Source organism: Petaurus breviceps, unplaced genomic scaffold (assembly GCF_028583685.1).
Source record: "Petaurus breviceps papuanus isolate PSGF00001 unplaced genomic scaffold, PetGlider_PUasm1.0 229, whole genome shotgun sequence".
In the NCBI taxonomy this organism is placed as follows: Eukaryota; Metazoa; Chordata; class Mammalia; order Diprotodontia; family Petauridae; genus Petaurus; species Petaurus breviceps.
Window position 1 is genome coordinate 13,130,965 of NW_027185903.1, and position 24,005 is coordinate 13,154,969.

Below are 24,005 nucleotides of genomic sequence, written 5' to 3' on the forward strand. Positions count from 1 at the left end.
GCAGGAGAAGAAAAAAAAAGGAAAGGAGAGACCTCTTAGGTCTGTATCATACACTTCATAGTCTTTTTTTTTAAAGGGGTGTATGTGGTAGGGGGTGAGTGGGGAACAGCCTAGATTTGACATCAGAAGACCTGGTTCAATCTCACCTCTTCCATTTACTCTGTGTTGTGTGTGTGTGTGATCTTGAGTAACCCTTCTGGGCCTCCTTTCCTTAATCTGTACATTGTATTGGCTAGACTAGATAAACTCTGAGGACCTTTCCAGCTCTTAACTTGTGATCTAAATTTAATTCAACATATTTTTTCTAGTGCCAACTAGATGATGCAAGGCTAAAATGCTTTACAGTTTTTCCTTATTTCCTGAACCACACTGTAAGCTCTTAGGAGTTTGGGATAGTGTCTTATGCCTACCTTACAGGGTTGTAGTCGAGAAAGAGATCTGTAAATCTTCAAGTGCAAATACAAATATTAGTATTATTGTACTTTTGTAATTGTGCAGAGCCAGGCATATTAGGCACCCCAGAATACCCAGAAGAGCCCAATAAATACTTGTTGATGACCAGAATTTGAATCTAAGCTTCTAGTACTTACTAGTCATGTGACCTTGGACAAGCCACCTAACCTTTCTCAGCCTCAGTTTCCTCATCTGTAAAATGGGGATAATAGCACCTACTTGGCATCTGGAGTTGAAGTGAAGTGATCACTGGTCCTGGAGTCTGGGCAAGTCACTTAAGTTCTGGATGCATCAGCTTCCTCAACCATAAAAAAGAAATAATAGCACCTATCTTACAGGGTTGATGTAAGGATCAAATGAGATAGTTTTTGTAAAGTGTTATCACATTATCTAGAACATAGTAGATCTTTAATAAATCAATCCTTCCTTCCTTCCTTTTTTCCCTGTGAGGATCAAATGAGATATCATACAGTGCTTTAAAGCTGTAAAATGGTTATTATATTTTTATATAATTATATATTATAATATTTATAATTATTATTATTACTACATATTCAGGTCTACACCTGCTCTGAAACTTAGGAGTGCTGCCCTGATCCCTGACAGGTTGCAAGGATCCTAACAGCTGGGTGGTATAGTGGATAGAGCCATAGGCAATAGATAGAGTCCGGAAAACCTGAATTCAAACATGACCTCAGGTATTAGCTCAGATGCTAACTTGTTTGCCCCGGTTTTCTCATCTGTAAAATTAGGACAGTAATAGTATCTACCTCCCAGGTTGATGTGAAGCTCAAGGGAGATACTATTTTTAAATGCTGAACAGGGTGCCTGCCACACAATAGCTATCTATTGTATATTGGTAGATGTAGTGGGTGCGTTTCAAGGAAGAGCTTTAGAAGACAGAGGGGAGAGGAAGAAATTGAGAGGTACTATATAAATGAGAGCTATCATCATCATTAACGAGAATGTTTGTAAGGCTCTTTACGACCTCAAAGCGCTACATTTCAGTTATTATTAATGGGACTATTACTGAGCCTGAACAGGGCCAAGCATCCTTGCCTATCGGGGCATACGTGTACAACTAGTCTCACAGCAGACTTCCCGGCCGGGCACCGGACCACTTCAGGCTTTGGCCCGGCTGAGGCACGCCGGCACCCTCCTGGCCTTTTTTCTGGGCCGTCGCTGCCTTCTGATAGGGTCAGGATTAGGGTGGGGCTGGAAACGGCTTTCTATTGGTGGAGAGGAGAGGGCGGGGGAGAGGCGTGCCCTGGTGTTTCCGCCCTTCCGCTCCTGTTCCAGTCTCGAGAAGCGCGGTGGGCGGCAAGGGGTGGGGAGGGAGAGGTAGTATGTGGCGGGCCGGGCCTTGACCTCCGCTAGGCTTCGGTCCAAGCTTTTCTCTCTCCTCCCCTCCCCATCTCAGGCGCTCCCGGCCCTCCCCTACCACGCAGATCAGGTGATCCTCGTTGGTCGCCGCCCCTGCCGCGTGACGGGCTCACGCCGGGCGCCCCTTCCGAGCCTCGGGGTGTCATGGCGGCCGTCAGGGAGGGCTGGAGTGTGGCCCGCCTGGTGGGAGGACGCGGGGATCGGGCCCTGGCTCGCCTCCTGCCGCTCCGCGATGCGGCCGGCGGAGACGGTGAGAGGCAGGGGCGGGGAGAGGAGCCGGAGAAGGGAATTGAAGCTTGGGGGAGCCCAAGGACGGCTGGGCCTGGTCGAGGGGGGCGAGGGCTCGTCAATGGTCAGTGAAGGAAACCCAGCGGAGGTCGTAGCACTGTCTCCGACTGGCCGTGTGACCTTGGGCGAGTCACTTACCGTTCTGGGCCGCAAAGGAAGGGTTTGGTCTAGATCAGGGGTTCTTAACCTGGGGCCCACGCACTGTACCTGGACTTGAATGAGAAAAAATTGCAGTATAATAGGTTTCTCCTGTAAGTGTGTATATGCAAAATACACAGATTTTGAGAATCCATCTCAAATATGAACACTATTTGTGCCCTGCCTGGGGTAGAGCCTTCCAAGCTCGCATTGATCTAATCGGCCACAGCCCCAGGGACTGTACCCCGACTCTAACATCGTGATGTCATTTTGAACCTCTTCCAGCACAACATCAACCATATATCTGTCTGTCCACACATAACACATGTATGCATATGCACACACATAATTTATAAATGTTTACTATTATACAAATTTCCTATATGTAATTTTTGTGTACATTCTATATAATAAAATTTATGTAAAATATTTATCTATGTAAATGTACATACATTTATGTATGCATATTTATATAGATAGGGCAGCTGGGTGGCACAATCCTGGGCCTGAAGTCATGAAGACTCATTTTCCTGAATTCAAACCTGACCTCAAACACAAGCTGTGTGATCCTGGGCAAGTCATTTAACCCTGTTTTCCTCAGTTTCCTCATCTGTAAAACATGCTGGAGAAGGAAATGGCAAACCACTCCGGATCTTTGCCAAGAAAACTCCAGATGGGGTCCTGAAGAGTTGGACACAACTGAAAGTATTCAACAACAACAATATGTGTGTGTATGTATGTATACACACATACTATAATTTTGTGCATTTAAAAACATTCTGTAAAGGGGTCCCTAGGTTTTACCAGACTGCTATTGGGGTCCATGACACCAAAACTGCCTAGAATCCCTGATCTAGAAGATTTCCAATATGCCTTCTCAGATCTAAGATTCTATGTACCCATCCAATCCACAAGTCTTTAAATGGGAGTGCTTCTGGACCAAATGAATTGTAGATTGAGCTGGAAAAGACTTTAGAGATTGAATTAAACGCCTTCATTTACTGGGGGTGTTTCTCAATCCTCAATGCAGTGTCTTGCATGATAAGCTCTTCATAAATGCTGACTAATTCACTGCAGTAGGTACCAAATAAATGTTTAATTGTTGAATTCAATAACAAGTCAATATCTGGCATCAATAAGAACAGTTTAGTTTTGCTATTGTAGTCTCAGTAATATTTTTTCAAAGCTGGAAAACATTGAAAGAAAGCAGGAAAAAAGGAACTTTTAAATTTTATTATAGGAAGGCTGCAAAGTATTTGTTTCAGCTGATCTTATGTTTATGCTTAACATTTCTAACTTTAAATACAAGTTTTAATTATTTGTCACAGTTTGGTTTTGTATACTTTTCCCATATAATTCTAGATTTTTTACTTGAATTTATGAAAGTTTATCCAAATTTCAGTACTAAATTGTTTTTATTCTGAATTGTTACACATTTATGTATTATGTCAGCTTGTGTTGATATATTTCATATTGTATTCTATATTTGCAAAAGTTTTTCTATTTCCAACTTTTAATCACACAATGCATATTTCAAAGATGTCAAAATGTGTAATAAAGGAAATCATTAATCAACTTTATGTCCAGGAACCACACTGGCTGCTGGACTTATTCTTGCCTTTTCCCCATCACTCATCATTTACTGTGAGATGCTTATATTATCTGTTACATTTCATTCCTGGGAACCTTGGATGAATGGACAGGGATATACAGAATAGGAAGAAAACGCACAAAGTAAGGGAAGGAGTATTAAGTTAGGGAAAGAAAAGAAAAATTAAGAGTAGAATGGAGGAAAAATATACCTATATTGGGAGCAGCATACAAAGGCAGTTCACTAATTTGTTTCTCTTAGACTTTGATGGAAGGAGAAATGCTTACACTAAAATTGGAAAAGAGGTTGATAAAAATGTCGTGTGTGTGTGTCTGTCTCCTAAGAAAATCTGGAAATTCAGTAAGACTTTTTATTTGATCATTTATGGCCTGGCAGAAGGTGGTTTAAGTTTTTGGTTTTTTTTTTAAAGCAATTGGGGTTAAGTAACTTGCTCAAGGTTACACGGCCAGTTATTATTTCTGGGTGTGGTGCTGAGTATCTGAGCCCGGATTTGATCCAGGTCATCCCGACACTGGAGCTGGTGCTCTTACTCGCTGAGCCACCTGGCCGCCCCTAAGCAATTGGGGTTAAGTAACTTGCTCAAGGTTACAAGGCCAGGTGTTTCTGGGTGGGTGCTAAGTGTCTGAGCCCGGGATTCGATCTCCAGGTGTTCTCAACACTGGAGCCGGTGTTCTTACTCGCTGTGCTACCTGGCCGCCCCAGATGGTTTAAGTTTTAAAAGAAAATTAATACTTTTAAATCGAAACCTTCAAATGTATATAATTATTTCTATGCTATTGAACATTTGACTGATTATTAAACATTTTAAAATGGGACAATACTATTAAAAATTGTAGAAACAACACCAGGCCTACAAGAAAAAGCCATGTTTGGAATGTGCTCAGTATTTTACTACCGATATTAGTTTTAAGGTATGTGGTGGAACTGGTGGTAGAGAAGATTATTACTATTAGAGAAGATAAAGTACAAAACAATACTTTTGGGAGAATAAAGGGAGATAATTGGCAGTGTGTGGTTTTTTTTATTGTTTTGGCAAAGATACTAAATAACCATTGTACTAATTTCTTTTTAACAGATATATTTTTAATTCGGGCTTCTGCTTCTCTTGAGAAATTAAAAGTCCTTTGTAAAGAAGATGAAGAAAATGTGAATCCTTCAGTTCTTATAAAGCTTTACACACAGGTAGATTAATTTATTGAAAAAAACTTCTTTCGTAGAAAGCGTGTGTGTGTGTGTGTGTGTGTGTGTGTTTGATGAAGCTAGTTAATTGGTCAAAATTTAATGTTTCATTTAACTTGTCAAAGTGCTCTTTTCATGTGGAGATAGTTTGTTAAGTAGTTACTAGGGAAAGTGGGGATTAATGTGGGAAATAAACAAAAGGATAACTTATAGCATTTTATGCTGATATAATTCAAAAACCATGTTTGAGTAGGGAGAGAGGGAGGTTGGAGAAAGCTTTGTCCCAAAAAACCACCCCAAGTATAGGACCAGACCTCACTTCCTTGTTAAAGAAACTCCAGTAATATACAAAGTCCTCTGTTTGGTATTTAAAGCCTTTCACATTTTGACTCCACCTTAATGTTTTAGATATATCTATATTATTCTCCTCACATAATTTTTCTTCCAACTAAAGTGGCCTCTATTTGCTGTCCCTTGTACATTCCATTCCATCTTACACTTTGCCCATGTTACTGGAGTGTTCTTCCTGATTTCTTTATCTATTTAAGTCTCTGAGACCTTTTCTGATCCATCAGTCAATCAGCAGTCATTTATTATCACCTAATTATGTGCCAGACGTTGGGCTGGGGTGGGGGGGGAAGGGGTTAGAGAATGCCTCACAGTAAATGAAACAGTTCTACTTGCAGGGGGCTTGTGTTTTTATTTGAGTAGACAACAAAGACATTTATGTAATAAGTATATAAAGAGAAGAAATACAAAGTTTATTCAAGAAAATTTGAAAGGGAAGGCACTGACTGTTAAGATCAGGAAAGGCTTCATGTAGAAGATGTGTAAGGGAAGGAAGAAAGAATTCTGTGAGGAAGCGATGTGGAGGAAGTGCACTTCAGGCACCGAGATGGAAGGTTGTTGGCACTGTTCCTGCCCAAATTACTTTTTATTTATTTTTTATCCTTAAAATAATACTTCACCTTCCCACCTACCTGGGTTGTGAGGATCAAATGAGATGTTTGCAAGAGATTAACATAAGGCATGCTAACTGCTACCTTCTAATCTGACCTTTTAACTTTACAAATGAGGAAATGAATATTTAGTGCTTAAGTAATTTGATCAAGGGCACCTTAGCAGTCATCTAGTACCAAACCCCTAATTTTAAAAATGAGGGAATTGAGACCCCAAGAGAAGTGACTTGCTGAAGATTTTATGTAAAATCGTGTCTTTTTGACAAAGAAGGAAACCGTAGTAGGGTGCTTAGAGATCCAATCAACCACCTTTCTCATGCAGGAATACCCTCTATAATATTACTGACAAATGGTTGGCTCCCCATAATTTCCACTCAGTGGTCTATTTCTGGAGCTACATAGATGGTTTTTATCTTTTCCATGTGACAGCTTTTCAATATTAAGATACCTGTCATATCCCATGCTCTGTCTTGGTCTAAAGACATCAGTTAATCCTCATCTGATATGGTTTTGACTCCCCTCACTGTTTAGTAACAATCACTTTTTAAGTATAAGGTACTGAGCTGGGTACTAAAAGAGCAGAGATGAACAATATAATAATTCTCTGCTTTTGAAGAGTTTATATTCTATTGGAAGGATATGATGTGTCCTCAAACAAATATAATGCAAGGTAGGTTATGATATTTGTAGGAAGAGGGAAGGAGAGATCCAGACAAATTGCTCCAAGAAAATTTGACAGGGGAGAGGACATTTTCAGTTAAAGGAATAACCCTCCTTTTTGGATGAACTGCCAGGATTTTAAAGGGTGAAAGTGAAGTGGCATACTTGGCAGCCTGTGGTAATGCCCAGAGTCTGGAGACAACTTGTCAGATTTAAGGAAAAGTAGTATTCCAGTTTTGTTGGAAAGTTAGTAATCTGAAATAAGACTGGAGAGGTAATTTGAAGCCAGATACTAGAAGGCCTTAAATGTTAGGCTAAGGAAGTTAGGTAATAAGAGCTAATGAATTAGTTTAATAAGAGAGTGACATGTATTGGGATTTTTAGTATTAGAAAGATTATTTTGGCATCTGTGTTAAAGAAAGGTTAAAGCTGTGGGATGACACCTGGAAGCAACAAAAAAAGGAGATGCTTTAAAGGGCCCAGATGACAAGTATGAGGACCTAAAATAGGGTGGTGGTTTTGTGATTAGAGAAAAGAATACAGATGGGAGAGCTGTGGAGATAGAAGTGACACGGCTTAACAGGTGATGAGGTTTAATGAGGTAGAGAAGGCCCAAGATGTCTTGGGTTTTAAGCTTCAGGGTAGTGGTGGTGTCAGCAACAGAAATAGAGAACATTTAGTTTGGAACATTGAATGGTTGGAAATTGATACATGCTGTATGGGTAGCAGTCATGCTATTTGGGAGTATTGTTTAATTGTCTTCAAGGAATATATTTTATAGTGTTTATTGAGAAGTGACTATTGTGTCAAAAGAATGTGTGTTGATTTTTTTTTAAAGGAAGAGAGCCCAGCACAGAATCCTTGGGGGAACACTTGTGTTTGGGCAAAGGTGGGAGATAATGAACCAGTAAAGGGAGATCAAGAAGGAATAGTTAGATGAAATGAGGCCCATAGAAGTCAAGGGAAAGAAAGAGTATCTAGGATTTGGGAGTATTCAGGGAGGTCAAATGCTACATGAGGGTCAAGGAGGGTAAAACTTGAGCAAAGGCCATTGCTTTTGCATTTATGAAGTCACCAGTTTTCTTTTGGTAGCAGTTTTAGTAAAGTGGAAGCCTGATTGCAAGGGATTGAGGAATCAATGGGTAGTGAGAAAGTGTACACGGTTCTCTTCTGTGTATGCATAAACAGGAAGATATACAGTAATTAACTAAATATAAGTATTTATTTCAGTTTTAATTGAAAATATTTTTTCTTTTAAGGAACTAAAACAACCACAGATTAAATGTTTTAGTAAAGACCTTACTGGCCAAATCTTGACTAAGCTTTAGAACTTTACATATCTCCTTCTTACATTCACATCCTTTACTGAAAAGGAGAGCGGCAGAGATAGAAAAAAAAGAGAAGAGGAAGATTAAAAGACTAGTCGGACCTAATCTTCTAAGGTTCCTTGCAGTGCTAAGTCACGGATCCTATGAAAAGTGAGACCAGAGGACGAAGAGATTACAGCAGATAATCAATGAATGCAGAATTACAGTTTTCAAAGATTTATTTAGAGAACCACAACCAAAAACAGAGAACCATTACCTAAGAAACTTAATCAGTCTTGATGTACAAAGGCACACACAGACATTTATTCATTTCCTTTTTTTTAGATTGCAGAGTTTATTTATTCATACAAAATTAGGAGTATCATTAACATTTGCCTCAAGAGCATAAAGACCAAGGATCTTTATTCCTACTAAAACAGGACAGGGCTTGCCCTTGTCTCAAGGTAGAACCTAGATGCATGCTTCTAAACTAAGCCAGACTTACCTACCACTAGGTCAAGACTACCAACAAGGCCTCATCCCAGTCACTGTACTTGGGATGAAGGCAGATAACCTCATATTGATCTAGGTGGAACCAGTAAATCCTGGAAAGGGGAAACTTCTCAGCTGACAGATCAACACACGTGAAGGACTTTTTAGGGTTATGGGAATCATTCAGAGCTCAGCAGTTCCAGGCAGCCTGCTCGAAACAGAGGTAGCATCTGGAGATAAGGAAGCTAATGGGGGGAAGTGGAAGAGAAGGGAACAACTTCTTTATTATACAACAAATAACCAGAAATCCAAAATAGGCACTAAAAACCTCCTCCCTCAGCAACTTCTAAAGCAGCATGAAGATACCTCCCAGGCTTGGCTGGGGCAGCAGGTGCCTCTAATTTAGAGGGCTACCTCCTCCTCACTGCCTCCTTCTCACTTCAGCCAGAGAAGAAGCTAGTGGTGCTGCTCAGAACTTGCTTCTCCTTCTCCCCTGGGGCCTTGTATTCCTGGGAGGGAGCTTCTGGACCAATCTCTAGAGGAACAGGGGAAGGACTCTGCTTTTTATTTTTGTGACCAATAGCACCTGGCTCGTATCATATATCTCTTGAAGTACCTTGCTATTAGAAGTAGCACAGACGGGTTTGAAGAAGCTCAGTCCTGGGGTCACTTCTGTGGGAACCTCTAGCTTGAAGAGGACTTCAGAGTCCTGTATATTTTCTGTACTGCTGAATGTAGCCACTTGCTGTTCCTGGTTCCTGCATGGTACAGGAGCTCCCTTGCATGCTCTTCTTGGAACCTTTGATTTTTTTGGCTTCCACTCATCATCATCATCATCATTATCAGCTTTACTCCTAGGGGCCTCTGTGTTAGATTTTAGATCCTCAACTTCCATGGTTGGTATCAGGACACTTATTCATTTCTTAATACCTTCTTATGCAGTTTAGAATTGTGGATGAACCTGCAAGGTGGGGCCATCTCTAGTCTACCACTGGAAAGGTTAGATGTTGAAATGTTGAAGAGCTTAGAGTAAAATCTTCTTTGGTAACTTTCAGGTATTACTTTATGCTGCTTACATTTACATGGGTCCTATTCTTCATTAGAATATATGTACATGGATGTAGGGACTGCTTGAGTTCATATCTTTCCCAGTGCAGTCAGTACTTAAACATGATAGGAACAGAATTTCTCAGGAGAGTCAGAAGGGGCTCACAATGCTGCTTCAGGGGAAAAATATTTGTGTTTTCTCTTTATTATAGCTCTGCATAATACCTTAGTTCCATTTGTCTCTGTTTCAGTTTCTCCTCATAGTTACCAACTCATATTGTGTATCTCACATTTAGAAAAGTCATCCCTTTGGGTTTGAACACCTTATTTAAATACCTTCTCACCCCTTCCCCCTTTTTTCCAGGCTATATTGGACATGACATATTTTGAAGAGAATAAGCTGGTAGATGAAGATTTTCCAGAAGACACTTCTTTACAGAAAGTAAAGGACTTAATCACTATTCTTACAGAACCAGAAGTTTTAGTTAAAGACAGTAATCTGCATCCAAGAGTGAGTACAGAGCTACTATGGATCACATTGGAACATGGATAATCCTAAAATTTTATTATTCTTACCCATATGTGTATCCTATCTTGAGTAATGGTTAAATAGGAAGACCATATCAAATCTCAAATTATACTGCAAAGCAATATTTATCTAAATGATTTGGTAATAATTAAAATCTAAAGAGGTTGGTTAGCAGAGCAGGTGAGGTACACAACATGCAAAAGCAAACAGAGTAGCAGAGTGTAGGACCCAGTTATTGGGGTAAGAATTTATTATTTGACAAAAATTACTGGGAAAACTGGAAATCAGTCTGGCAGAAATTAGGTCTGAATTAATAGTTCACTCCAAGATAAGGCCAAATTAATACATGACTTAGACAAAAAAGTGTTAACATAAGGAATTAGAGTAACAAGTAAGAAACTACTTTTCTGATATAGAGATAGGAAAAGTTCATTACTCACCCTAAAAAGGATAGAGAAAATTATAGAATCTAAAATTGTTGATTCTGATTACATAAAATTAAAGCCTTTTTATACAGATAAAACCAGTACAATTAAAGTTAGAAGGAGAACAAATAATGGGAAAAAATTTTTGTAGCAAGTTGTTCTGATAAAGGTATCCTATCCAAGTTATGTAAAGAACTGATTGGAATTTGTAAGACTACGAGCCATTCCCTAATAGATCAATGGTCAATGGATATGAGCCGGCAATTTTCAAAGGAAGAAATCCAGGCTATCAAAAAACCATATGAAAAATGCTCCAAATCATTAATAACTAAAGAAATGAACATTATAACAACTCTGAAATTGTACCTCACTCCCATCAAATTGACAAAGATGATAAAGTAGGAGAATGATAAATATTGGAAGGTATAGGAATATACAGACACACTACTACACTGTTGATGGAGCTGTGAATCGCTCTAACCATTTTTGAAAGAAATTTGAAATTGCCTAAAGAGTCACTATAGTTTACCCTTTAACCCAGCAACACTACTAGTAGGCCAATACCTCAAAGAGATCTAAGGAGGAAAAGGACCCATATGTAAAAAATATTTATAGCCACTCTTTTTGTAATAGCAGTAAACTGGAAACTAAGGGGTTGACTACCTAATGGGGGATAGCTAAACAAAATATGATATATGAATGTAATTGAAATTTATTAATAAGCCATTAGATATAGAGAACTGGGTAGTGTCAGAGGAACTGGCAATAATAACATAGGGAGTATTTAGATTCTGCTTTAAGGTTCTCAAAGGATACATTTATTACATATATTATCTCATTCCTAATAAAAACCTTGAAAGTTATGGGCTATTAATATCCTTATTTTACAGATGAGGAAACTGAGATTTAGAGAGGATAGGTGACTTGCCCAGAGTCACACAGCTATACAATATCTGAGGTAGGGTTTGAACTCAGGGGCTTCCTGACTCCAGGTTAAGAACTTTGTCCTCTGTGTCACCTAGTTGCCACATAGAAGACTGCTATGAATTGGGAGAGAGTGAAGTGAGCAGAACTAGGAGAACCATTTATACAGTGACAATGAAATGATAAAAACAACATGAAATAAAAAAAGTATCAGTGCAATGACAAAGCAGTAGTCCAGAAGACCAAAGCTGAAACACTATGCCCATCTCCTGCCAGAGACATGATGGCTTTAAAATATGAAGTGAGGCATGTATTTTTGGACATGGCCAATGTTTGGCTTGAATATGTATTAGTGAATACATAGGGATTTTATTTTTACTTATTTTTATTATTGGGGGGGATGGTAATGAGGAGAGAAAATAAAGGTTTGTTAACTGGAAAAAATATTAAAGTTAAATTAAAAAAACTCTAAAATGCTAAGAAAAAAAGAATAGAAGAAAGTTGTAACCTGATTACACAAGTTCCTCATTTTTATATTTTACACATTTTAGAATATTAATATAATAAAAATCCATTAGAACAATCTTAATTTTTAAAACCATGAGTATCTACTTTTTTGCAAAATTCAGTATTCTTTATTTTCTCACAAAGAATGTTAATTAGTGGTTTCCTTTTCAATACTACTTTATTTGAATGTCTTTTTATAGCTAATATAGAAGTGTCAGGGCTTTCTTAAATCTTGAACAAAATTAATCTGTTAAAAAAAACACAAATTCATATAACTGTAAGTCAGGGGGTAACATTCTAATCACATCACAAAAGGATTGTTCATAATAGATTCTTTTAAACAGCAAGACTTTGTATTTCAGAAAATCATTAGGAAATCATACATCTAAAGCTAAAAAGGAGTTCAAGAGACTTTCAAGAGCAACCCTCATTTTATACAAAAGGAAATACCTGGAATGGTGAAGGGGCTTGTCCAAGGTCACACAGCTAGTGTCTGAGGCTGAATTTGAACCCATGTCTTCCTGATGCTAAGTCCAGTGCTGTATCCACTAAACTATACTGCTTCTCAAGTTTCATTTAAAATTGATTTCATATGTTAAAAAAAATTGTATTCAGGTTTTTTTGGGTCACATGTTATTTCATGTTTGTTTCATTACTTTATTTAGTGGAACTAGAATAATTATACCATGGTAATATACCATATTTTAGGCAAAAGACGAGTTCCTGAAAAGTTCAGTATAATTAATGACACACAAGTGTATTTTAAATTCCTAAGGAGGTTTCTCCAACTGCATTGCACTCAATTGGCATTCTGTTCTTTGTAAATAACAATTCTGTAAAAAAAAAAAGTGCTTATGCTAATGATATTTTCCCAATTAATATTTCATAGGTAAAGGGAAACAAGACATAGGTATGGAAAAAGACTCTTTAAACTAAAATCTACTATCCTACTTTTAGATCAGGGATAATACATTCTCCCAGACCTTTTACACCAGAATTTATAGGTTTTCTCAACATATTTCAACCCCAAAGTATTTCATTGGCAAATTGGTTTGGAAAAAACCTTCCCTAGGGAAACTTACTGTTAATATTTTAGTAAGAAAAGTTCTTCTTTAAAGTGAATGAGTACTCCCTATTTTACCATTGCATAAAATGAATTTTTTTGCATGTTTAATCTTATGAGATACAAGTGTTGATTTATAACTCAGTTGATAATTTTTTTAAATTTGTAAGCCATGTGAAAATTAAAATTTCTTCAGTAATGTTCTGCTTTCAGCACTCTGATATACTTGAGACAGAACTACTAGAATGCCTTTATTGGAGAAGAGGAGCCCTACTCTATATGTATTGCCATACTGTGACAGCAAGGGAAGAATGGCAGTCAGCAAAGACAGATGTGCTTAAAAAGGTATCTGTCATTATGGATATGTTGTGTGGCGTTGATTGTCGGTTTCAAGAACACTTCTTTTTTCTCAGTTATAAGTAAAATTTATCAATCTTTATGCTATATTTGATCAGGCCAAAACATGTTTGGTTAATTAACTTAATCCACTTTTATAGTCCTGTTTATTGGTTCTAACAGAAGAAAAGAAGCATGCTTGTCCTGCAACAATTAAGATTCAGATCAGCAATGAGAAATAATTTTCTGACATTTAAATATTGACATTGTTTTTTATGGAGGTTGTAAAATATTCCCCTTGAAATGCAAAGTAAATATTTTTTAGTCTAGATTGGTCATATATGGAGAGGGAAGGATAATGAGAGAACTTTATTTGGTGACTTCAGTGTCTCTTTCAACCCTAGAATTGTGTGGTTTTGCTTATTTAAGGAATGTGCCAAGTATTGGGTCAAATCTTGCCATTGTGAACAAACCCATTTCCTGGGTAATTATTGCTTCATTAATATTCATGTAACTGTTATGTGTATTTAGAAACAGTTATCTGGAAAGGATCTGACCTAGTCATAAATTCAGGAAGTCCATAAGTACAAAGTTTGTTGATTCAACAGAACTCAATCTTGCTGGGTGTAGCCTTTTTGTTGATAGAGGAATTAACTTTTTTTTTCAGTAATTGCCAAAGGCTATTTTTCTGTTATTTTATCACAGACATTTTGAGCAATGACAAAATTACATTATGCCATTAAAATGAGCATGAATCAAAGTTAATATCAAAACTTTTAGTGACTTTGCATATAACATACAGTTCTCTGCTTTTCTTCAGTGCCTCATTGATGGAATCAGTTACTTGCTAAAGATGTTTAATTTCCGATGCCCTCTTCAACTAAATGAAGATATTTCTTTTCAAGACATAGACACAGCTAAGTTACTTAGTGAAGGTAACCTGAACTTTATGTGTTTATTTAAAATTTTAAAGTTCTGCAGATATTACATTTTTGGATTTCACTGTGAACCAGATATATAAAGTTAGGCTTAGATGTGAGATGTGAAAATTATTTTTTTTTCTTAGAATTTAGTTGAAGATGAGAGACTTCTCTTAATGTGAGAAATCTGTGCAATTATAAATTGGTCTCTTAAATTGTGAGAACTAGATATTTGGATCAGAAGTATGGGATTTTCCATTAAAGAAGGGAAAATAGGATAAATTGGATACCTTTTACACTGACTTTAATAAGTGATTTTTATAATAATGATAGCTCACACGTATCTAGAACTTTACAGTTTTCAAAGTGTTGCCCTCATAACAGTTTGGTAAAGTACCTGGTACTGGCTACATCCTTGTTTTATAGATGAGGAAACTGAGGCTAAGCATTCAACATTAGTTCTTAAAATGTTACTCTACAGATATTGAAATTGGAATAATCTTTAATAAATTGTGTCTTTCAAACTATTGGTAATTTTCTTCAAAGCATAACAAGTTTTTATAACCAGACTTTATTGTCCTCCATTTCAAGTCAGTGATTATTCCTTGATATATCATTGAATAAAAATAGATTTTCATATTTTCAGATTATTTCATTTGTCTTTATTACATCCTGTGATGTTCTCTAAGATCAGAAATCTTAAAGAGATCTTTACCTTTAACTACCTAACAATTAACTGAGAAAGCTAATGACAGTACTTTTTCAAAAGGATTTTACTCCTTTTTACAGAAAAGTTGTAGCTCAAACACTTAGTAGATGTATGACTAGCACAAATCATTTAACTTCCATGTTAAGTGAGAATATCTAGCCTGTTTATTTTAAGGTAAAGTAAGATATCCTATTTACTGTACTTTAGTTCCCTTTGCCTCTAGTACAATCTTCTTAAGTGCCTCATCGATGCATGGAAGTGTCCTTAACTTTTCAAAGGTTCTACCATCAGTGTGCTAGAGAATCAGTCTGTTACCAGAGAAGCCTATTAGGAGGTTCCTCATTTTTGACCACAACTTGTGGCTGTTGACTGCTTAGCCCTGGGGAGGATATAGTCTGTGTTTCAATGATGAAGTCATGAATCTTTCAAATATTCTACCTCCAAATAGTTAATTCAGTTTATAGGACCTACATCTTTATTCCACCTCAGCTACCTGTATGGATGATCATACTTTAGAGGTCACTACCTCTCCCAGGCTGTGCCATTTTCTTGTTCCTGAACTCTGAAAATTCCCCTCAGACCACAGCCCCCTAACCTTCCATCTTCATTTGGCTCCCTCTTCATAAGCTTGTTCTTCAGCCTTACTTCAACCTCTAGTCTCAGTGCAATTCCCTTTTCTCTTTGTCTATCACCTCTCTTCACCTTCTTGATCCTATACCTAACAGGTTAACTTTGTACTATGTTACTCTACTGTGGCACCCTCTAATGCCTGTTCGTTACTTGTCAGTTTGAAATCCACAGTAATCTCTACCATCTATCTTCCACCTGAATGCTACAGAAGGAAGTCACTCTAATCTCCGTCGGGTCCTATGTGCTTCATAGAGATCTTTTAATTCTTTCCTGACGGGCTCTCTATCGTTCCCCTCTAGTGACTATTCTAAACCTATTACTCAGAAACTTCTTTCTCATCCCATTCATAAGAATCTTGCTTCCCATCCATTACCATCTCTGTAATCTCTCCTATTTTAATCCCTCAACATCTCTTTTTGCTTTAGTCTCTTAGGAAGAAGTGGTCCTTTTGGCCAAGGCTCTCTTTTTCACTTGATCATATCTCTTGCCTCTAGGTGACTGCCCAATCAATCATTCCTTATTTCACCTTCAGTCTCTCCATCTCTACTGGCTCCTTCTCTGCCCCTACAAACATTGCCTTCCTGACATGTACTTCTTCCTATCTTTCTTCCTTTAAGGTGCCACTCCTTCTATGAGGCCTTTGTCAGTCCCCTCAGTTATCAGTGTTCTCTCTGCTCAAATGACCATTTATTATTCATCTCTGTGTATGTTGTATCCTTTTAATAAACTATAACCTGAGAGCAGAGACTAATTTGCTTTTGTCTTATACCCCTAGTGCCTTTCATTGTGCTTTGTACATAGTTGGTACTTATTTAAATGTTTACTGAATTGTTTTTACTACATTTCATCTCATAATTCATCAAACTTTTATTATTAATAACAATTTTGTTCTTGAAAACTATCTAAATTCAGTGATTGGGATATTCTGGTTAATTAGAAACTTGTTTTTGTTTCATCAACCTTAGCTGAAAACATTTCTAAAATGGTTTAATGCCTTTTACTGTTATAATCAATAAAGTATATTGGACATGGCAAAAACATTTTTTCTTATTGAAAATCTTGAAATGCATCTAAGTCATGACTTTTAACACTTGTGAATTGCATAATGTGTTGCAGAAGGAAGATGTATGACTTTGAGCTAAACTTTGTATATTTTGGAAATTTTATAAAAATATGTAGCTCTTTTGGGGCAGCTAGGTGGTGCAGTGAATAGAGCACTGGCCCTGGAGTCAGGAGGATCTGAGTTCAAATGCAGCCTTGGACACTTAGCACAAAAACTAGCTGTGTGACCTCGGGCAAGTCACTTAACCCTAATTGTCCCTCCAAAAAGCAAAAAAAAATAATATGTAGCAGTTGGTTGTATATACCTTTTCCAAAAATAAACTATAGAGAAAAGAATGGCATTTAGCTGACTGTTTTGATTGATCAAGTTGTGGTTATTTGAAGTTTTGTTGGACATGGGAAGAACTAAAAATAATAGAAGTTATTACAGAAAGTTTTAAGGAAATATTAAAAAATTTAATTATGTAATTATAATCTCAACCTAATGATTTTTCTAGGTGTGTTCAGTGACACGCATTTGCTGGCCATGATGTACAGTGGAGAAATGTGTTATTGGGGACTAAAGTATTGTGTAAATGAAGAGCCAGAAAATTGTGACATAGACACTAATGGACCTGGGACAAGCATCATTTCACTCAAAGATTCCTTGGATTTTCGAGAAATAGGAGAAAAGATTTTAAGAAAGTATGTATCTATTTGTGAAGGACCCCTGAAAGGACAGTCATGGAATACAACAAATGCGAAGAAAATACTAGACTTCTTCCAACATTGCCATCACTAGTACATTCTCACCTTTGCTAATTTTTTCCTTTTTTACTACAAAAAGATACTTTTTTCAAGAACTCTGGAAAATAAAAGACTTGCTGATGCTGAACTAATGTAATTTTAGCTCACATTATACAATGTAGTATGGTTTATAGATTTTCTTCATCTGTTTAGCTATCAACATCATTTTATTTTTTAAAAAATTTTAAACTTCTGAAATAACATCTCAAATGACAATCTGATTATGTATGTTAATTGTTAAATATTTTCTAACTTTTAAAGCAGAATTTAGTGTACTCTGAATTTGAATGAGAGAGCCTTCAAATACCTCATGGCTAAGAATCTGATAGTATCTTATTTAGCTGTTTGAGGATATAATAAGTTTTCTGTCTTCTCCCTCCTATCCCTCTTCACCAAAATCTGCTTCTTCCATTCTTCTGCAGTTGTGTTAAGGTTATCGCCATCTTCCCAGTTGCTCAGGTTCATAACCTTAAAGGCCATTCTTTATTTTTCCCTCACCCCCTGCTAGTGTATGGGTTGATGGAGGAGGAGGAGCGCCTCTGGTGTGAGGGCTTGCCAAGCCCTTTTCAGGGATGTTCATCCACCTTTGGTGTCTACCTATCACCCAGCTCTCGCCTGTGGAGCCAAGAAGCGGTAGCGTGTGTGGTGGCCACACCCCAGTAAAACCATCGAGGAAGAAGGGTAACGGGTCTCAAACCCATTGGCCTGTTGGTGAGTTAAAGGGATGTCTATCCCAAGCATGTGAACCCCATGCAGAGTGGGCAATGAGAACAATTTGAAGGCAGCTGAAGGCAGGTGCTATGGGGCGCTTAGAGCAGGCTTGCACAACATAACAACCCTTGGGGTGTATGTTGTGCAGGCCTATTTTGCATCCTCTACATTTTTTGTGGGCTGCCTGAAATCTTCTAGCAGGCTGTGAGTAGCATGTGGCCATATGTTGTGCCAAGTAGTCAAATGCATTCCAGGCCATCTCCAGTCATCCTGACTTTTTTTTTTTTTGCCATTGAACTTCATTGACTGGAATGAGGCTGACAACTTTATGTAACTCTGGCTCATTTAAATCCATACCATACAGGAATCAAGACACTATCCTGTGATGTCAGTGATCCTCTGAAAACGAAGGGTGAACACCACCACCAGTTTCCAAGTCTTAGTGATTCTGTGTCTACAACATATTTCACATTCATCTTTCCACTTCCTTGATACACTGTGCTCCAACCAAACTAGTCTGTTGACTGTTCACAAACTTATTTATGTTCATGTCCCCCTAAAGTATTCTCACAAACTTACTGATGTTCCATGTTCTAATGTACTTTCTTAGCTTTAAAAAAAATTTTTTCATTCCAAACTTGACAAATGTCAATGACATTTTCATATACAAAGAACAGAAAACAACACTGCATATGAAATCAAATCTTTATGTCCCGCTTGTTTCCTTTTATAAAGCATATGATATATTCAAATAGTTAAAAATCTATCTTGCTTATTGTGTTTCCTTTTGAACCTTTATCTTTTCTGTGCCTTCTCTTCAGTACTTCATTGATACTTTCATTTCTTTTTTTTTGCCATCACTATAACTAACTTCCCCTCTCCCCTAAATGTAAATATAAATTCCCCAAAATAAAAAACTCTTTTTTGTAACAAGCATAGTCAATCAAAAGAGATACACACATGCTATGTTGAAAAATATATGTGTATGGATTGATTGCTACCTTTAGTTCTTCACTTTTTTCGTTAGGAATTGGGAAGCATGCTTCATTACCATACTCTGGAGTCATGGTTAGTTATTGTGAGGCTCAGAGTTCTTAAGTCTTTCTAAGCTGTTTTGCTTTATGATATTATAGTAATATAAATTGTTCTGGTTCTGCTCACTTCATTATATAGCAGTTCATATAGGCCTTCTTGATTTCTCTTAACCAATTATTTTTTGTCATCTTCTTTGGTACAATTCTATTCCTATACCAGAATTTACGGATACCCCTTTAGATTCCATTTCTTTACTACAACAAAAAGTGCTCATATAAATATTTTTGTACATGTGTACTGTTTTTAATGTCTCTGTGGCATATGACTAGTAATGATAACACTGGGTCAAAGGAAGTTTAATTGGGGTGTAATTCCAAACTGCATTCAGAATCTGTCGCAGGACTTCCATACAAGTTGCCTTTGTACCCAGGCCACCTTCTAGAAGCCTCCTTTTCCTCCAGGGGTCAGTTCAGGAGACATTGTTTGCATAAAACCTGTGTTAGTTTTATCTCTCTTCCATCCTCCTTGGTTTTTAATGCTCTTACCTTCCTTGGTTTATAGGTACATGTATTAGCATTGTACAGTTCCAAGGGAATATAAGTTTGCAGGCAGGAACTGTTTTTTTTTTTTTGTCCTTTTATCCCCAGTACTTAATATAGTGCCTTGCACATAATAGATATTTGATAAGTGTTCATTGATTTGGATTTTGAGATTTTGTTCATCTTTTTTAGTGAACTTTACCATCCTTATTATGGTGAGAACTCATAGATTGTTTTGATTATAGGATATAATTGTAAAAATGTATGTTATGATAGTAGCCACTTTAAACAGGTTTAAATCTTAGCACTGCCACTGATTAACTATGACCTCTTGGGCAAGTTATTTAATTTTTCTGAGCCTGTTTTCATGTCCATAAAATGAGGATGATACTACTTGACCTGCCTATCTCATAGGTCAGTTGTGGAGTGAAATAATCTAAGTAAAAGTTTGATGTATCTATAAGAAGGCATTATTGTAAAAAACAATTGTCATTTTATAATAATAAAAAGAGTTTTTTTTTAAACATTCTGAGTACATGAGAAATGTGTAGTTTAGTAAAGGAAACATTAAAGGCAGAATCAAGATGTTCATTTTCTCATTAATTAGCTTGTATGTGACAGAACTTTTAACAGGTTTTTATTTTCTACTTTCTTACTAATGAGAGGCAGCAGAATTGGACATGTTCCCAGATCACACATGCCAGACAAGAGGAGGACCCTGAACTCCCAATCTGTATGAAGGCACTGTGGGACTATTTCGGGAATCTCCTCTGTCATGCTCATTGCATGTTATTAACTAGGGCAGGGCTTCTTAAACTTTTTCCACTCCTGACCCCTTTTTGAGTTTTGGCAGCATTTGTTGGCATTGCATGACCTGATGGCATGCTCAGTGCAAAGTGTGCATACTTTGTGTTTGGAACCAAGGCTGCAGTGAACTTTCCAGATGCAGCATGGGCAAGTGCTGCCAGAAACACCTTGGATTCATTACACCTTTGATTTTTAATTAATTTTTGGTTGATGCACATTCAGAAACCTTTAATTGTTGCCAAATTTCTCATAACTTCATATGGGGTCGAGACCCAGAGTTAAAAGATTGATGGGGACTTTTGGAAATGTGGGACTGTGACTATGAGGGACTTTATGGTACATTCACACCTTATGTAAGCTGAGAACTCCTGTGTGATGTAAATGCAGTGAATGTGATGAGGGATGGCTCCCAATAGGTTCAGCAGGAACTCTGATCTTTATCTTAAGACCAGAAAACCTGTGATTCAGTCTGGAAAGAATTCAGCCCAGGCTGACTTGGAGTCAGAGTTATAAGAGTTTATTGTACGCTTTACAGCAGGCAAGGGTCCTTAGGCTGTACAGTGGGCAAGAGTCCTTTTGGGAACCTGCAACCTTAAATCGGTAGAATTAAGATTTTTATAGGGTAATCCATAGTAGAACCCATGCTGATTGTGCTAACTAGGTGATTAAGGGTGGGATTAGGGAGGAGTTAAGGTGGGGCCAGTGTTTAAAGGAACATGCATTTTTAATGTCACCTTGAAGGTTTTTTGCCTATGATTCACTGGGAAAAAGCCCAAGGGGGGAGGGGGGACTACTTGGAGGTGTGGTTTTAGGCTTGAAACATCACTAAGTCAAGGAGCGGTCAAGGGCTGATGGACAAGTGCCTAATCTGCCACCCATCAGTGTCATGTTTGACAAGATTGATGTCTGGGAACCAAGGCTCTTAAGGAGTTAACTCAAAGATAGAGTCCTGAAGGATTCATTGAGGCAGCCAAGGAGTCAACCTAGAGATAGGGTATGAAAGGATTTATGGGTGCAGCAGGACACTATACAAAGGGGAGATAATAGTTGCCTAATCTGGAATGTTTATAGATACTTTAGTGAAGGATTCATAAGAATAGCTTGTTATTGTTCCAAGCTGAGATAAACAATTCATGAGTTGTTGCTGGGCAGAGTTAATGCTCTGAGCCTGGGGGATGGGGGAGGGTAGTGTGATTTTACAGACTGATGTTACAAAGTGGCATTACAAATTGATGTTACAAATATAGATCCCAAGAACCCCATCAAATGGGTGTCTTTGCCTCCATCCTCTCTATTTAATCCATATTCCCTATCACTACCAAATTCACATTCCTAAAGCACATATATATCACTCTACTACCCAAGAAGGTCAACTTGTCATCTTCCTGTTGCCCTTAGGATAAAATGCAAACTTCTCTATTTGGCATTTAAAACCCTTTAGTCTTGTCTTCCCAGTCTTGGTGCACATCATGCTCTACACATTCTACCTACTTTCTAATCAAAATAACTTAGCTGCTGTCCTCTGCATATAAAACTTTAAGACCCATCTCAGTGTCTTTGCATAAGCTTCTCTCCCTCCCATGCCTATAAATATGCCCTCATTTCTGCCTTGGAGAATCTTTAGCTTCCTTCAAGGCCCTACTCAAGTTTCATCTCCTGTAAGGGCCTATCTTGATTTCCCAATTCCTAGTGCCTGTCAAAAACAATATTGTGTTTACTTTGTATATATTTATTTAAGTATATACATATGTTGTTTCCTCCTCCCTGCTTTCACCCCCACCTCCAGTATAATGTCAACTCACTGAAGACAGGTACTGTTTGTTTTTTGTCTATGTATTCCCAATACCTAGCACAGTTGTATGTATGTGGTAGGCACTTAAATGAATGCTTATAGAATGAATAAATGAGTTGCTATTTGGGATTTCGGAGGCAGTCTCCATTCAGATTCGTTTATTGAATGCTTTGCTTTGTACCATACACAGAGTTTGGTGATATGCCTACAATTGTATACCATTATTAATTCTGAAGCATCAAGAATAAATTAACAATGACTTTATCTGCTTGGAATTTGGCACAGTTTATAAGTATTTTACTTTTAGAACTCTGATAGAACATAAATATCAGGAGGCCAGGGACATTTTTCCTTTTTTTTTTTTTTTTGTATGCCTTGTTCCTAGCCCTGTACCTGGCTTGGAGGTACTAAATAAAATGCTTGTTAAATTAATGATTGATTGATCTAAATTTATACCTTGCTTTGTTTTCATTCAGTAGTATTTCTAGTTCTCCCACTGAAAAAATTGTGTCTTTGGGGCAAATTATATCAGTTAACTTCTAGGTTTTCAGTTTCTACAAATGCAGAAAGTATTGAACTAGTTTGATCTCTGGTTCTAAAGTTGGAAGCTCCTATAAGTCTTTTAAATATTCTGCATGAGAAAAGCACCATGATTTTTGTTAAAATTACTTGTTTTTCATGATTCACTGTCATCCTCCTGCTAAGCCACCCTTCCTTCCTCATCTATTTTCCTTACTGGACCTTTAAGCTGGGAGAGGGATGTGGGCTATTCAAATTGGTGGGAGCTTGCCATATCTGGATGACCCCAAGCCACCCAACCATACTTCATCTGCCTTCTCTCTCCCTACCTACTTATAATCTGCTTTGGGCACAATAATTAAAATAATATGAAGCACCTATTATATTTCCAGACACTGTGTTAGGCCCTGGAGATTAGGAGTACCAAGAATGAAGTCATCTTTACTAACAATAGACTTATATTCTAATGGGGGAGATATGTGATAGCAAGCACCCCAGCATACCCAGGATGGCCTGCTAGCACAGGTTGTTTTGATTTGCTTTTCTAAAGGAAAGGTAGCTTTAAAGGGGATAACGCTCTTACTTTAATTAACAAATAGAAAATACAAGCAGAGAAATTAGCACAGAGATTCAACAGACAGGGCTCCTACTATTTGAACAAAGTAATATAGCCCCCTACATATACCACCTGATCAGGAGAGCACAAACATTTGAGTAGTGGGGCAGTTAAGGGGGGAAGAGGGTATCTTAACAAATGACTATGCAGAATCCTATTCAGGGAATCAAAAGGTCCTCATAAGCAAACCCCCAAAACAAAATGTTAAGTTCCTAGAATAAATAACAAAGACTCGGCCCCTGATTGTTGTGACTCAGCACAGCTGTGAATTATCAGGGTTCAAAGGAGATTAATCTTTCAGATGTTTACAATTTAGCCTAAGCCTTGGAAACTGAACTCCAAAAAGAAAATAACAAAAATCCCCCCCCCCTTGCTTGTGCTTACAAGTACATATAAAAATACACACAACATAAATACATAAAATAAAAATATATACAAAGTAGTTAGATGCAAAGTAGTTTGGGAGGGAGGGCACTAGCAGTTGAGGGATTTAGCAAAAACTTTCTGCTTTTGGGTAAAGCCCTGTAGCAGCAAGAACCCCAAGAGTCCTCAGGGTTTGCTGCCCATACAGGTTCTC

General features: G+C 37.5%; 1 protein-coding gene across 1 annotated transcript; it reads left to right on the plus strand.

Annotated features, from left to right (window-relative positions):
• The first annotated feature begins 1,929 nt into the window (after window positions 1–1,929).
• On the plus strand, window positions 1,930–22,725 carry RIMOC1 (RAB7A interacting MON1-CCZ1 complex subunit 1). Its single transcript, XM_069096230.1, has 6 exons — window positions 1,930–2,086; window positions 4,950–5,056; window positions 9,883–10,029; window positions 13,180–13,311; window positions 14,123–14,237; window positions 17,121–22,725. The coding sequence occupies exons 1-6, from the start codon at window positions 1,981–1,983 to the stop codon at window positions 17,402–17,404; spliced, it is 891 nt and encodes a 296-aa protein (XP_068952331.1). The 5' UTR covers window positions 1,930–1,980; the 3' UTR covers window positions 17,405–22,725.
• The last annotated feature ends 1,280 nt before the right edge of the window (window positions 22,726–24,005 follow it).